Source organism: Epinephelus fuscoguttatus, linkage group LG12 (genome assembly GCF_011397635.1).
Source record: "Epinephelus fuscoguttatus linkage group LG12, E.fuscoguttatus.final_Chr_v1".
In the NCBI taxonomy this organism is placed as follows: Eukaryota; Metazoa; Chordata; class Actinopteri; order Perciformes; family Serranidae; genus Epinephelus; species Epinephelus fuscoguttatus.
In genome coordinates, this window is record NC_064763.1 from 15718895 (window position 1) to 15735936 (window position 17042).

The 17042-nt window shown below is 41.7% G+C and overlaps 1 protein-coding gene across 1 annotated transcript in view; it reads left to right on the forward strand.

Moving 5' to 3' along the window:
* Positions 1-16855, forward strand: part of rabep1 (rabaptin, RAB GTPase binding effector protein 1) — a 49389-nt gene extending 32534 nt beyond the window's left edge. The window contains exons 13-18 of the mRNA XM_049591252.1: positions 16-156; positions 5776-5965; positions 8606-8661; positions 10403-10501; positions 11554-11670; positions 13458-16855. Coding sequence (XP_049447209.1) covers positions 16-156; positions 5776-5965; positions 8606-8661; positions 10403-10501; positions 11554-11670; positions 13458-13559 — 705 coding nt within the window. The 3' untranslated portion in view covers positions 13560-16855. The remainder of the gene's footprint in view (positions 1-15; positions 157-5775; positions 5966-8605; positions 8662-10402; positions 10502-11553; positions 11671-13457) is intronic.
* Positions 16856-17042: the final 187 nt, after the last annotated feature.

Consider the following 17042-nt stretch of genomic DNA (forward strand, 5'->3'; position numbering starts at 1 on the left):
TTTTGTTTGTTTCAGGCGGTGCTGGTGAAGTCGAGGGAGCAGGTGGCAGATGAACTAAGCCGACTGCAGAGAGACAACGAGAGCCTGCAGGGAAAACACAGGCTGCACGTAGAACTGCAGCAACAAGAGGACTTCCAGATGCCCAATACTGTGCAAGTATGTGAAGCAGGGGGTCCTTAAAAAGTCTTAAAAGGCATTGAATTCATTAATCCAAAAACAAGGCCTTGACTAGTATTAAAATATAAATGGTAAGTGGACTTACACTTGTCACATTCACACATACATTCACACACAATCATACACTGATGACACAGCCACCAGGAGCAAGTTGGGGTTCAGAATCTTGCCCAAGGATACTTCCACATGCGGACTGGAGGAGCAGGGGATCGAACTGTCATCCTTCCAATTAGAGGACGAGCTGCTCTACCTCCTGAGCCACAGCTGCCCGACTAGAGTCAGTCTTTTAGAAGTCTTAAAAAAAGCTAAGCAGGGTGTCTGCCAGTCCTTAAAAGAATCTTATGGGCTGTACACATGCCGCGTTTTTTGTGCCCTCACATAAACTGTTTCAGTGTAGACACGTGGCAGGCGCAATTTACACGCCAAAGTGACGCCTTTTTTTCAGGGCATGACAGCTGCACACTGAGATAAGTGTAACTTTTGGAAAGAATGGATGTACGAGGAACAACTAATCCCAGCCGACAAATATCTGTCCTTTCATCCGTAAATATCAATCTGTGATAAATATGGAGGAGTGCAGGGCTACCCAGAGCTTTCCATCTGTCCCACAGACAATATTTTTGGCCTAATACTCACTTACAAAACAGCGCCTGGAGGAAGATCAGCTCTGCACTCAAGATTTCTGATAAGTAGGCTTTGATACCTGCTGTCATGGTCGCTAAGCAACCTCAGATGCAACCTGCCTTTACACCCTTGAAAGTTGGCACAGAGTAGGCACAAGAGTCATGTCCAGCGCGAGACCTCGTGTTTTCCAGGTGGTTAAAGACGTGGCATGTGTGTGGCCCTTTAAAATGTCTCAAAATGTAAAGCCTTAAAAGTCATTAAATAGTCTTAAATTTGAATTTGTGAGGTCTTAAATGCCACAAATATTTGATCTAACTTATATCCATCTGTCAGTTTTTGTCAAAATGAGTCGAGCTCTTTTGCATGAGAGAAAAAGAAAAGATTCTTTTTTCGGGCGTTTTTTCCTTTAATGGATAGGACAACTAAGTATGTGAAGGGTTAGGGAGAGAGGGAGTGACACGCAGCAAAGGGCTGTAAGCCAGAACAGTACCCAGGCTACTGCAGCGAGGACTGAGCCTCTGTACATGGGGCGCCTGATCTAAACACTAAGCCCCTGACAACCCTAACATCTATTTTTTTATTTAATTTACTGAATACCTCTGGCATTAACGTCACAGATCAGGATAGTGGAACCAACAACGCAATACAACGATGAAGTACTGTAATTCAATATGATTTTGAGTAGGGTTGCCCCCACAGTCGAACAAACGTTAATCAACCAGAGAAGTCATTATTCAACATGATTTCATTGGTCGCTTAGTGGCAGAGGAAAACAAACAAAAACATACGTGAAGCTCTTTTAGGAGCTGCACCTTCAAAATAATCAAAACCTATATGAGTGGACCATGTGGGAGTTTAATTTGAAAGGACAGACACAGGAAGTGTCCACGCTCAGCAGTCAGACAGGAGTCAGGTTAATTTCCAGGGCTGGTACCTGCGGTTATTCCACAGGCTAGTTAATAACATGTCAGGCAGGAAATCCAAAGTGTGGGATCATTTTGAGAAGGTGAAGGACGAACCCAAGGTGATATGTAAACTCATCTTCATTGGTCGACTACAAACATGACGTATCATCTGAAACATGGAAGTAGCTACATGCCCATTAGCCCACAGCGTCATTAACAGGCGGCTCGCTCAGTGTGTGACGTGCACTTGTAGATAAAATATAGGCCTATATTAATGAAGGTTCATTAGTACGCTTTTGTATTTCTCTGTAATGTAGCACAGTGTTAACAATGTTACTGATACTATTCTTTCTCACACCTTCAACTCAAACCACCAAAATATATCATTTAATAATCAAATTAATATCGTAAGCATCAATCAATCAATCAATCAATCAATTTTATTTATAAAGCCCAATATCACAAATCACAATTTGCCTCACAGGGCTTTACAGCATACGACATCCCTCTGTCCTTATGACCCTCACAGCGGATAAGGAAAAACTCCCCAAAAAAACCCCTTTAACAGGGAAAAAAAAAACGGTAGAAACCTCAGGAAGAGCAACTGAGGAGGGATCCCTCTTCCAGGACGGACAGACGTGCAATAGATGTCGTACAGAACAGATCAGCATAATAAATTAACAGTAATCCATATGACAGAGAGAGAGAGATGCAGGTAATGACAGTAGCTTACAACAACATTAATGAAAGTAATAATATTATAGTTATAGTTCTGGCTACTGTGGTACAATATGTTGAAAGTATGTATTAATACTTGGCAGTATACATGTGTGACAATAATCATATGTGTATAATAACAGAAGAAGTATGACTGATGACTAATGATGGCAGCAGCAGCAGGAGGCATCTGGCAGGACCACGGCAGCAGCACAACCACACACGTCACGCTGTCCAGGCACCACTGTGATATGAGTTAATCTGAGAGACAGTGGAGCACAAAGGCTCCGGAGAAGAAGCCGAGTTAGTGACATCCAGACTAGGCCTAAGACAGCCTAACTAAGGGCTGGTACAGGGCAAGCCTGAGCCAGCCCTAACTATAAGCTTTATCAAAGAGGAAAGTCTTAAGTCTAGTCTTAAATGTGGAGACGGTGTCTGCCTCCCGGACCGTAACAGGAAGATGATTCCACAGGAGAGGAGCCTGATAGCTAAAGGCTCTGGCTCCTGATCTACTTTTGGAGACTTTAGGGACCACGAGTAACCCTGCGTTCTCAGAGCGCAGTGTTCTGGTGGAATAATAAGGCACTATGAGCTCTCTAAGATATGACGGAGCTTGACCATTTAGAGCTTTATAAGTTAACAGTAGGATTTTAAATTCAATTCTGGATTTTACAGGGAGCCAGTGCAGAGAAGCTAAAACAGGAGCATGCGGGCGACTAGTTGACTAATGAGCCTAAATGATGACTATTGGTCGACTAGGAAAAATCTTAGTCAGGAGCAGCCCTAATTTTGAGGTACTTGTACTTCACTTTAGTATTTACATCTCAAACTACTTTACACTCCACTCCCTGACATCTCCAGGTGTGCTGATGTTGAATGTTTGTGAAAAACCGAAGTGTTCCTTTGATTGCTGAGAAAATGTTCCTACTTCTCAAGCTAAATAAACTCTTTTAAAATGCTCTTGGATCAGCTGGAAAATGCATCGTCACAACGCTGAAAACAGGGCTGTCTTGACACCATGAAAACATTTTAGAGATTTGTGGTTCACAGGACGGCCACACTACAAACATATGATGATCTTATAGAATATGATGCCTTGCTGTAGATTAAACTACCCAACAGTATATAAAGGAGTTAAAATGAGCATAACCTTCAACATCTACAACAGTAGAATTCAACATACACATTAATGCAGCAGTAATTTTAATCCTAAACATCATATATAACAGTAAAACTAACAGGGAACATTTTACTGCACAATGAGCAGTTTTACTTGAAGTACTTGAAGCATATTTTGCTTAAGATACAAAAGTAAGGTTTTGAATGCAGGACTTTTTCTTCTAGTAGAGTATTCTCACAGTGTGGTATTCGTACTTTTACCTAAGTATCTTAATATGTTTTTAACCTCTGCTCATTTTGAGTTTTCTGACAAAGGGAGAATACTGTCTTTTTATGACAACTGTGCGCTCTCAAACACACACATCATCCTCCCACTCTGTTACTCTTTGCCTCTTGCTGAATTACGCTCTGGAGGTAAATCTGGCAGAGTGGGCTTGTGCTTTAGTGGAGGTGGAGTAACACTGGTGACATTTTCTGCTCGTTGGTGGTTGAAACAAGCTGCTCACATAACATTTAAATCTGTATTTACTGCATCAAGATACCAAAGATTATGTTAATGCGAAGCAATGTAACTTCTTATTATTCATATTTTACACTGCTAGAATCTGAATAAGATCTGGATTGTGTTGCATCAGATATTTTTATATCCACCACCACATTTGTGTGTAAAGCACCTCTGTATTTCATAGGTATGATTATTAAGTTTCAAACTAGTGATTTACATAATGGGGTTGCACCATTTAAGTCTTAGCTGCAAAATAAGTTACAAATATCAACAGTTTAAGGTGATAAAGTGATATATTAAACTAAACTGCCAATCCTGTGTAGGGTATATATGTATTTATGGATACATGGTGAAATATGTGTTTTGTAACACTATTAAAAGGTTATCAATAAGGTTAAAAAACCAGATGGGCACAACAGAGCGCGGCATAGGCTGCATTTTCCTGACTGAACCCAACCGGAGTCCGAGACTGTTGTAACCGAGCCCAGCCCGACCCAGCCCTATGCAGTTTGTTACCTGACGTAGTTATCGTTATCATGGTTACAGCTTGTCTGTTTACCGTGATCACACATGGACAGTGTGTAAATGACCATCAAAAGCCTGCTGTTACGCTGCGTTCAGGTGTTGTCACGTAAATAACAAATCCTAGCACTTGAATAGGCCATAGCACAACACAGCAGCATGTCAAGTGGGCCGAAGCCGAGCAAAATGTGTGATTTGTTATCCGAACCCAGCCCAGCAGGTTTGTACACTGGATCCTTGTCAACAAAGAGTGACCATTCCCTTTTGACTAATAAAAGGACAGCAGTGTCCCTTGCTCCAACTTTTAGTGTTGGATCAATGTGCTAGGTACCTCAACAGAGACGTGACTAAAAACAGTACAGAAATGAGTGGTTCTTGTGGTACCATCCACAAGTTTTTATCTAGGAAATACAGTAATCACTAAAAAATCACTGCACTGCTTGGTGGAAACAAGGCTTATGCTTCAAAGCCAGACTCATTTGACAAAAACAGTAATTTTACCTCACTGAACACAGGAGCTACCGCTGCCTTGATCAGTTAGTTTGTTGGTGTTATTGTGTGACTTTGGTGTTTTAAATAGTTAGTCACACAATTACGCAAACAAGTCATGGATTGAGGCTTTTGTAAATGGAGTCTGGCTTTGATAAGAGCATTGATAAGCTAAAATTTTAGTTCAGTTCCCTGTTGGAAAGGGCTGTCCTTTTGGCAAGTGAAATGAGACTTGGATTATACTGCATGAGTTGTGTGAGAGTTTGTACACTAGGTATAGATATAGTTTTTCTGTTTCTAAACATGGTCACTGAGCCCCGTTTCCACCAAACACTTTCGGTATAGTGTTTCACTGCAAACAGTCCTCTTAAATGTGGGCGGGGTTGTTGTCACTCACTGCTCTGTCCAGCACTCACTGTATTTCCTCCTTTATCAGTCTGCACCTCATTTATAATCCACAGAATGAGGCTGCACGCCGACATTTTCAGAACAAAATAGAACAGACTGCAGTGAGAGTCTCTCTCCATGGGATATTTAAAAATAGCAGCTTTGTGCATTTAGTCCTTCTCAGGCAAGCTCAAGGGTTTAGTGTTGCTGTAGCCCACAGGAAATACATACAAATGGTCATTTATGAGGGGAAGTATTCCTCTAAAAATTGTGCTCTGTGATAATGATTCTCCACACTGATGCCTGTAATGTAGTTTCGTTCTTCTCCAGGAGCTACACAGCCTGGTGGTGCGGTTACGTGAGGACCTGGTGGCGTTACGGACGTCAGCTGATCACATGGAGGAGAAGCTGAAAGCTGAGATTTTGTTTCTGAAGGAGCAGAACCAGGCGGAGCAGTGTCTGAAGGAGAACCTGGAGGAGACTCTGCAGTTGGAGATCGAGGGCTGTAAGGAGGAGATAGGTGAGGCTTAAACTCTCCAGTTGGATTGTTAATTGAACTTTGATCAGCTTTTTATTTTTTAGTAAACAAACCTTCCATCACTTTAACTTCTGTGGGTGTTTTTTATTTTCTGGACATTTCTTACATTCTCTTCTGTTTCTGCTTTTGTTTCTTCTCCATTGATCACTGTCATTCAGACATCCTGGAAGGTATGACAAACACGTTGAGCTAGCTCACTTTAACTGCTTATGCGTGCGTGCGTGCGTGCGTGCGTGTGTATGTGTGTGTTAAGGGCATAGCTGTCAGGCTGACAAATAACTGTAGTGAGTTCGCCACGTACCCCTTTTCCCACATGTCTTGAACTGTCTTGGAATGTCTAAAATGTGCATTAATAGCTGATTCACCTTACTGAATGTTGTCCTGCCCCACATATTGTTTATAACATGTTTTACTGTAGTTTGATCAGGATGTCTGTGTATCCTGTTGATAAGTTAACACTGTTGTTTTTGTGTGTTGCACTTATAGCCTAAATCTTTACACATTTACACTCACTTGAACTGGTCACCTTAACCCGGTGTGCGACAAGAGATTTGGTATCCAAATTGTATGGGGATTGATCTGTCTCAATATTTTTTGTGTCAGGGCGGCTTCTAGCTCAGCAAGTAAAGTGTCCGCCCCAGACTGAGTCCTTTGCAGCAGCCTGGGTTCGATTCCAACCTGTGGACCTTTGCTGGTGTCATCCCCATTCTCTTTTCCACTTTCCTGTCACGCTCTAGCTGCACTGTAATAAAAAAGGCAATAAAAGGCTATTATTTGTGTCAACAGATCAACAGGAAAGATTAAAAAAAATATGATAACCACTGTATTCAATTACTTTGATATTATTTCATTGTATTATGGACCTAACAAGAATAACGGAAAAGTATGACGGTGTATTTGGGGTGAACTAGCTACCTCGCTAATGTCTTGTTGTTATGGCTGATTGGTGCATGACAGTCCCACACCACACCCAAAATTTAACTTAAGTCTAGCAGCAAAGTTGCTTCATTTGTTACCGCTCTTCTATCATCAGTACACACTGGCAGGGAAGGAGCACGGGTTGCTAACATTAGCTTGTGGGGCTAGTGGCCTGGTACTAAAGCAGTGTTCATTTTTATTTGATGACTTGATCGATTGATAGCCTGAAACAGAAGTGGTGAACCTGTCACGAGCGTCCCGACAACCCCAAAATAATGCCTATAGCCCACAGATGGCATATTTGCAATGTCCAGCAACACTCATCACATCTGTTTACGTAAACAAATGACATAAGGGTTGTTCTGTTTTATAGGGAAATATTTCAACCACCAACCCTTGTAACTCTGTCTTAACTTATTTGCAGTATTGTTATGTAACATGTATTTGCTTATCAAAACTTAATTTTGAGAGTAGAGAGTAAAATAGATCTGTTGGGAAGTCTGAGCACAGAAATGGCATATTAAAAAACAAGTTAAAGTTGTTTTCTTGCTGTTTTTAATTTACAAACAATTAAAAACACACCATGTTTGGATTATTGAAAGGTGTGTATTCATTTAATTGTTAAAACATTCACACCTCACAGATCTACCAGAGACTCAGGCCCTGTTTAGACGACAACAGTTTCTCTAAAAACGGAAAAGTCTGTCCTTTGCGTTCTTCTATAAACTTCTGCGTTTATATGACGACGTTATTGAAACGATCCCCGTTCACACGCAGCCGCAAAATCTACTGGAATCGTTGTAGTATGCATGCCAGGCCAATGGGTGGCAGTGTAAATTTGCAAAGTAACACCACGGCATGACGCCATGCGCCTGCGCTGAAGCGCCTTCCTCTACAACACGGTGATTACAAACCAAAACAAGGAAAACACAATGGTGAAAGCATGCACAGATAACTTCGTCTGGATGGACGACAAGGTGGAGTTGCTACAGTAACAGATCTACACTTCACTTCAAATCAACAGGGTGAGCAGCACAAACAGAGCTCGGCATTGTTGTTGTGAGGGTTGGCATGCCTAGTGACTGGAACCGTAATGCGCATGTGCGAAAAGTCTCCGTTTTCAGAGGAACTGCATATTGCAAGTTTACATGACAACGCAGACGCTGCCGTTTCCAAAAAGTTGCACTCTGGAACCCGTTTTCAAAACGTTGTGTTTTCAGGCACCCAAAATGCCGCTGTCGTGTAAACGATCAGCCAAAACACAACTAAAGTTTACCGTTTTCAGTTGAAATTGTTGTGTAAACGGGGCCTCAGAGATAACTTTGACACCATTTCTCTTGTCTTTTGAAGTGACCAGTGAGCTGAGCTGCCCAAAGACAGTCAACGTAGCCATTAAATGTCGGAGTGTTTTATGTTTGTTACAGTTTATTTTTAGGTCAACACATTCTTTAAGGCTCAGTCAGTCTATTAGCTTTTAGGATTTGTCCTGTAGATCTCTTACTGCCTGTTTGACACATCCCAAACACACACAGCACCTCTCAGCTCTTTGCTTTCACTAAAGGTGCAGCTTTGTTGCATTATTCATGAAGTGCCGAGTCATTTTCAAGAGACCCCGTCATGATCCCAGAGAGAACATCTTTGAGCTTTTGAGATTCAGATGAGCTGTATACAGGATGATCCTCTAATGATATCTCCCTCCAACAGCCTCTTTCTCCAGTCTGAAGACGGAGCTGGAGCGAATAAAGGCGGAGAAGGAACAGGTACTTAACTCTATATGATGTCATGCAGTGTTACACCTCAGTGGGGGGAAAACAGAGATTTCTTTAATGCACATGCTGCTCATTTCATCCTGTGAAAAGACTGTCAGAAGACTTAATGTTGTCAGCGATGGTATTTCTCCTGATAGAGATTTTTAAAGCTGCACTAATAGATATTTTCAATCAATATTTTAAATTGACAATGAGTCAAATATTTGTCAGTGGCTTGTAGTGACGAATCACCCACCTCTGCAGTTCTCCTTCAGCTCCACTAAACATTTTTGTTTTGGTTTTATGGCCTCCAGGCGTCACTATTTTTGTTCAGTCTCAGCGCTCTCATAAGTGTTGCTTCCAGATGCAGGAGGCTGATAGTTACAACAAGAGTAAGCTAGCAAGTCAGTTTTGTGCTTATGTGTGGTATTTATTCAGTTTGGGAAATCCCACGATTTCAACAAAGCATTAGAGTGAGCTAAAGTTGGCTTGCCGACTCAACAGGGACTACAAATTGTCTCTGTTGCTAGGTCGTTACTAAGTGTGCTTTCACTCCTGCGCTGTTTGGTTCGGTTCAGTGTAACTCAGGTTCGTTTGCCCCCTCAGTGTGGTTCATTTGGGCAGGTGTGAACACAGCAATCACAGTCAGGTGTGCACCAAAACAACCAGACTGAGACCTTCTTGAAGAGGTGGTCTCAGTCCGGTTACAAACAAACAACTGCAGTCACATGACACATAGTTTGGGTTAAACATGAGCATGTTACAGTCCTGGAGGATTATTAATGTGCACCTCCTCCTGTACTGCCTTAATATGCACATTCAGCACATCCAATGCATCAAAACATTGTTTTCTAGTTGGAGCCGCGCCTCGTTTTCAAACTGTATGGTTTGACTAAAATGAACAATGACAGCAATATAGTCCACGATGAGCAGCGCTAAAATCAACCTGCGTAGTTGTCCCTCCATTGTGACATTAGAAAGTGTCACATTTATCTTGCAAGTGTGCTCTTCTTCAGTGTTTGGCTTACTTCCTGGATTTTTCCCACATGGAAATTCTGACCAATCCAGAGCAGCTTTCTCACACAAGGCATTTGATCTGGTCCGCTTGTAAATGCTGCCGTGAGAACATGAACCAACTCTAGGCAATTATGCAACTTTGTAACCAAATTAGTCCCTGATTCAGACCAAAGCAAGACAACTTTAGATCCAAAAGCACCCTAAGGGCCATGACACACCACACTGTTGGTCAGCTGTTGGTCAATGTCGGGCTGACGGTGAGCATCTGTCACCCTAGTTTTTGTGGTGTGTCCTGGATGGTTGGCACAAGTTGGCCGTCGCTGAACACAAACATCAGGTTGTGTTCTCAATGTACTAACTGGCTCACTAGCGTCTTGAATCCATCCTGGCGGTCTTCCAGTTTCCCTTTTTGAATATTTAATACAGATTACTGCCACCTGCTGGTGTGGAGATTTATTTCCTCTGACACAGGTGCAGAATGTACGTGCTGGTTGGTTGTCGGCTGTAGTTTTTGTGGTGTGCTGAGTGCAACTTTTTGGCCGAGACACAGGCGATGCACAGTTGGACTGTGACGCCACGTGTTCTTTAATGTTAGATCAGTGTGTATGGACCTCAATCTACAGAGCAGTTGCCCTCCCTCCCTTCAGTTGTAGACTCTTGGTGAAATATGTTGTCTGCAGTACATTTGTCTTTGTATCATTAATATGTATTACATACATAACTGTTGTTTATGTAGTTGCAGAGCAGTTTAACAGAGAAGACTGAGACACTGGAGAGTATCCAGGCCCTGAGGGTCACCCTGGAGCATCAGCTCAGAGAGCTTACCACTGCAAAGGTCAGTCTCATTCACACACATTTACCTGAAGGCCTGTAATGTCAGAGCATCGCTGATGTTTTGTAAACCCCAGACCTACTGCTATTTTAGGACAGAACTCTTTTCATGTCAGGATTACAAGAATATACAACCTCACTTTAGTATCTATTAGGGCTGTGCGATATGACGATATATATTGTGTGACGAGAGAAAAATGTCTGTCGTTTCGTATTTTGCTCTATCGTTTATATCGTTGTGTCTGTCTCTTCTGCGCTGAGAAAGAGCAGACAAGCGAGACAGCGACAATAAATGACAGCAAAAGCCATATTCAGACCAAATCAGGTGGTGTGGAGTACAGCCTCAGTATTGAGTGGAGGTGTGTGGGGGTGTGGGCGTGTTTGTGCTTTAGAACACAACCGCTGTGAAACAATCAGAAAATAATGTTTTATTGATCTGATTCACCAGCTTTCTTGCTACCAGCGCTCCCTCTCTTCACTCACTCTCTAGCTTGCTCGACCACAGCTGCTCGCTCTCTCTCTCTCTCTTCCTCTCTCTTTTTCTCTCATCTTCTTTAAAATTAGTTGGTTACCCGACTCGTCGTAACGTTATCGAACGAGGAGAAATTGGGGACAACTTTTTATTCATTTGAATAAAATGTGCTATATCGTGATATGTATCGTTATCAGGATATGAAATGACCTATATCTTGATATGAGATTTTGGTCATATCGCCCAGCCCTAGTTTGCAAAACAATTTATAGAGAATGCTTTAATGAATGCCAGAAAGAGGCAGTGTGTAATATTTCCTCATTGAAATACAGAGTATTTTAGAGCATTTTTAGACAATCCGAAGCCATTTGTAAACTTCTGTGTGATGACACTGAAGCATTCATTTAGCCAGTGACACTACATCACTTTAAATTATTCAGCAAATGCGTTTGAGTTAAATATTTATTTCACCTCGTCTGTAATGTTGAGGATTTTTCTGGCATTTTATGGGCTCCATTTAGACTTTCTAATTCAATTTGTGTGTGTGTTTTGTGTATGTGTATGTGTGTGTGTTTTCACTGCAGAGTGCACTAGAGAGTCAAGTGTTTGAAGAGAAAGACAAAGCTCAGCGGCTGCAAACAGAGCTGGATGTCAGTGAGCAGGTTCAGAAAGACTTTGTCAAACTTTCTCAGACCCTTCAGGTAAGGAGGAGTTGTCTGTTTATGGGACAGTTATCACGTAAACAAAAAAAGAAATTTAAAAAGGCAAAACATTTAGAAGTCTTATTGATAACATTTTTATGTTGATAAATAATTTGTAAAAGCGATCAAGAGCCTGAGTAGTTGCCAGTTGGTCTTTTAAACATCTGCCCAGTTGGCACATGCTAACACAGCAATAGCTAACATCCGACACCGAGCTGTTACACGTTCCAAACTAACTCACACATACAGACACTGAAATGGCTCAACACTGTAGTTACACCAGACAGTTAGCCCTGTAATTGTGTGTGTGGGAGACTCCCACAGCAGTAGCATAAAATATGCTGGCTTGACATGCTGCTTATCCCTGCTGCTTGTCTGAGGTCTGACCTCCCTCTTGCTCCTTTCCAGATATTTTCACATCTAACTAGGTGAATTAAGGGTTTATTTCAACCAGTTGGTGGGTGTTAAAACAGTTGAAAGACAAACCAAGATGGTTTTTTTTTTTTTTTTTTTTTGGAGGGTTTTTTCTGCTGATTTTCAATGGAGTGTGTTCTACGATTACAAAATGACTGTTTCTTTAAATGGAGTCTGATGGTACTGGGGACAGTGATTTTGGGGCTGTTACTGGCTGAACAAAAATGATCTAATTCTTTAAAGGATAATGTCGATATTTTTCATCTTGGACCCTATTTTTAAGTGTTTTTTTTTGTCTAAGTAACTGATGGTAAAGTAAGTCTGAGGAAGAGGCGTTTGGCTCGAAACGTTCTCAACGGGAGCTACTTGGTTTGCGGACTTATGTGTTTTTTACTTTGCGAGCTGTTTCTTTGGTCGAGTACTCATTTCATTGGAGGTTTTGATGTGCGTATCTTTTGTACTGTTTTTAAATGACTAATGGTGACTAGCTTTTGAAACTGGTCCACTATCGAGTGAGACCACTGCAGCCGATAGCGGCAAAACAGGCTGCAGTGTAATCATTCAGGACATTGTTGGATGTATTTTTGCCCCTCTGGCTTAGAGAATCATTCTAAATGTCTGACAACATTATGGAAAGGATCCCTACAGAGATAGACCTTTATGTTAATGAGTAAGAGTCTTTTTGTTTAACCAGAAACAGCCCCAAAATTGCAATCACCAAACCCACCAGACCCCCCACTTCACACACTTCATTCAGTGTCGACGGAAACAAAATAAAAGTCACGAAAGCCATCTCGGTTCATCTTTCCACTGTTCCGGCAATCAACAACTCTGGTTTGGTTGAAAAGTACCCTTAATTCACCCAGTTAGATGCAAAAATATGTTGGCTCTATGCACGCTAAAATTACTCATTATTCAAGTGGAGTTTGGTGGGTTTTGCGAAATCAATTTTGGGGCTGTTTGTCGTTAAACAAAAAGGATCTTACTCCTTAAAAAGGTCTGTCTGTGTGGGGATCCTTTCTATATGTAGTCAGACACTTAAAATAATGAAAAATAGTCTAAACCTTTCAGTGTCAAAACGAGCACTTAGTGAACATACACTGAAAGTGCAAGAATTGCCTCAAGTCATTACCTTGCAACCTGTTTTGCGGCTGCTGGACAAGTTTCAAAAACTTGTTCTTGTTAGTCACTGAGACACAAAACATGGAAAACAGGGTCCAAAGTGAAAAACACTAAAGTGTTTAATTGCTGCGAGCATATGTTTATATTTGCAGAGATTTTAGTGAGTAAGTCAAACTGGAACTGTGAACGTAGGAGAGACAAAAACAGATTGTTTTTGTGTTTAAATGAACCAATCGATGTTTTGTCCGCAGGTACAGCTGGAGCGAATACGACAGGCGGACTCCTTGGATCGAATCAAAGTCATCCTCAATGATACCAACTTGACTGACATCAACCAGCTTCCAGAGACATGATACCACTGATTGAAAACTGCCTTCAGTTTCATTCCCCCTTCTTTCTCTTTATCACTGGCCCCAGTAACATTATTGATCTGACCCTTCCTCCTCCTCCTCCCCCATAACCACCACAGAGGAAGAGTTTGGAGGACAGACGTGGCATGAGGAGCCTTTTGTGTACATTGAGAGTCTTGGAACACACCATGGATAGAATAATGAAGAAGAACACTACTAAAAAAATTGTAAATAACTAAATGTGTGACTATGGACGGAGGGAGTCCATCTTCCCGTGGGTCTGTCTGTGTCTTGTTTCTACTGTAGATATATGACTGTCTGTATTAGCTCAACCAAAAAAGGTTTGTCGTCTTCTTAAGCACTTTTCATCTGCAACTTCTCTTTCCAGGTAAATATAGAAAACAATTGGATGCATAACTTTTTCTCCCTCTGTTCCCAAAGCGGTTGATATTCGCTTCCCTGTTCCACTTGCTTGTTTTTCCCCGTGTTTTTGTTTCCTCGCCTTCTCTGGCTATTTTTCCTGTGACATTTTCCACCTTGTTCACCTTGTGACGAACACGATGAAGGAGATTCATGGAAAAATACTTGCACATAACTTAAGTTAGATAAAAAAAAAGGAACACAATTTGAGCAATACCCTCCATTTCTTAAACCTCCTCCACTGTATCTTGTTTTGTTCTTAACGTCTAACAGAAGCCTTTTTTAAAAGCTGCAGAAATACAGTGAAGAAACATCAAGTCATGTTTCAAAGTTTTATTTTTCACATGTTTCTTGATTGTCGAGGAAATCATCAAAACACTAGCTGACCCAGTTTACATCATGGTTTGGTGAGGAAGCATAAATGGATTTTAATTCACACTTTGTTCCTTTTTGTTTGATTTATTTTCTGACCTTCTTAAAGGGGACCTATCATGCTCATTTTCAGCTTCTAGTAGAATATGTTTACATGCTTAAATGGTCAAAAAACACTTTATTTTCCTTACACTGTCTGTGCAGATACACCTCAGAAACACCCTCCATCTCAAACGCTCCGTTTTTGCACCTGTCTCTTAAAGCCGGCCTCCCGAAAAAGCTTAGTCTGCTCTTATTGGTCAGCGTTTTCTGGTCTTCTGTATCTCAGCATCTCTGCCAAGCCCCCAGGAAGTGCGCTGGACTTTGAAGCCAATTGCACATAGTGGTCAAACTGTGTAACTACAACTTCTGGGTCAGTAACGTGATGCCATCAGGCGCAAAAAAAAAATAGAGACGTCTATAAATCAAAGCTAATGTTTTTAAGCGTCACTCATTTCACTTTTGGGATTTGATTCATTTGATACGATAATGTGAAAAAGAGCTGCAATGACTAAATATTTTATCCCCATTCAAGTTGATGGAGGGCTAAATTGAGAGTTAGCCACTCAGCCGGAGAAGTCTCTAGTGCACTAGCTCTATGGATCTGGGTAATTTGACACTCAGGAAGTTAAAATTTTTTGGCGTCATGCACCACGAAGCAACTTTTATTGGAATGAATGGGGCCCTGCCTCCAACATTATATCCAATTCTCTTTATACATCCAAAGTCTCTGCACCATCATTGTAGCCCGGGGAGTGACTGTAATGCAGTATAGCATCACTTTATACCATGAAAACCCGTCAATAAAAGCCTTAAAACCCAACCGTACATGTTCCGGCAGGAATATGATCCAAAATCGCGGCGCAGTTAACTACACCAGCAACCAAGATTACATGTTTCCCTGGCGTTAGCTTGTAGCTACATGTAGCAATGTAGGCTACATAATGTAAACACTCGCAGTAGCGTGCCTGGAGCAGATGACCATGTAAAGAAATCTCTCATGAGCTGACATCTTGTCTCGAAAGTAGGAAAAAAAACCCAATGGAAACTTAGTATTCAGAACAGTCTGAAGGTCTGAGGTTTTTGCTCACAGTGGTTACTTTTACATACATTTACCTTCTCGTTTGAAACTTTTATCCACCATTATTTAGAACATCGGACATTGCAACATAACATGTGACAGAAAATAAGGAAAAGCAAAATAGGTCCCCTTTAATGTTATTCTAAAGCCCTTAAGTTACAGGTGGTGGCTTTTTGGTTGGCGCAAGTTATTTTTCTTCTGTCACAGCAGTAAGAGGCAGTTAACTGTTGGGGGCGCCAGGGGAAGGAAAGGCGAACCTCTAGCTAGCAAGCGACTCTGCCACTTCCTGTCTGACGGAGAAATTCAGAGGATAAAATTTCGACTGATGGACAGCTGACATATCTGTTGTGTGTCTACGAGGTTCATTCATCACTTCAGCAAAGTCTGTATCGGCGAGGCTACTAATGGATGTTATTTAAATCAGTGCGTTAGAAAGCAAGACTTTGCAGCTGTGCATCAGAAATCACTAAAAACAAGAATTCACAGACTGATAAACAACTAAAGCTGCCAGTATGCTTCGTCAGAGCTGCTTGTCGGATTGTCATGTAGCTGTTTCCTTCAATTTTAATTTGAACAATAGAATAAAATATGAATGCTTTCCAGGAAAGATTGTCAGAAAATGTCGGCCGATATCCCCATATTAGCCTCTTTGTGATGGCTGCTCAGACCAACCATGAACCCTTTTGGTTTCGGACAACGTGCCTCAGTGTGGCTCAGAACAATCCATGTTGTACAATGTGTCATCAGACCACCCTGAAGGCAGAGTGTTTATACCTTTTCTGAATGGCTGCAGTCAGAAGAACTCCCGAGTCTCTGTACTTTGGACCCAGTACATTTTACAAATGGGGACATTTTCAGATCGTGGTTGAGGTAGATGTATGTCAAATGAAAAAAGGGAGCTTTTGAGAGAGAAATCCCGCCTCCTTTTACCCCTCCACACACCTTTATGAGGGTGTGATTGTCATGTTGTTTGTGTAGCAAAGTTGCAAAAATTGTCTGAAGCAAACTGAAAGGAGGGCTGAAGCAGCCCAATCTTCAGAAGAAAATGTTGGGAATGTACGTTTTTGCAAACCACGAAAATGTCAAATTAAAAGGTTCAGTGTTTCTAAAGTGATGTAATATATGAACAGACAGACAGTCATCTGAGGGTGCAGGGAACTGTGGATGGCGTGTCACCTTGGCGAGAAAGAGAAGGTGTATGGCACAATACCTAGGTGAGAAAGGGAAAGTGGATGGCATGTCATCCAGGCAGGAAATGGATGGTGTATGGTGTGTCACCTAGGCAAGAAAGGGGCAGTGGATGGCACATGAGCAAGGCGAGAAATAGACAACAGATAGTGCAGCACCTAGGCGAGAAATGGGCCCCGGATGGGGCGTCACCTAGGCGAGAAACAGACAGTGGATGGTGTGTCACCTAGGCAAGAGAGGGACGGTGGATGATGATTCACCTAGGTGAAAAATGGACCCTGGATGGTGCGTTACCTAGGCGAGAAACAGACAGTGGATGGTGTGTCACCTAGGCAAGAGAGGGACGGTGGATGGTGCGTCATCTGGGCAAGAAATGGATGATGGAT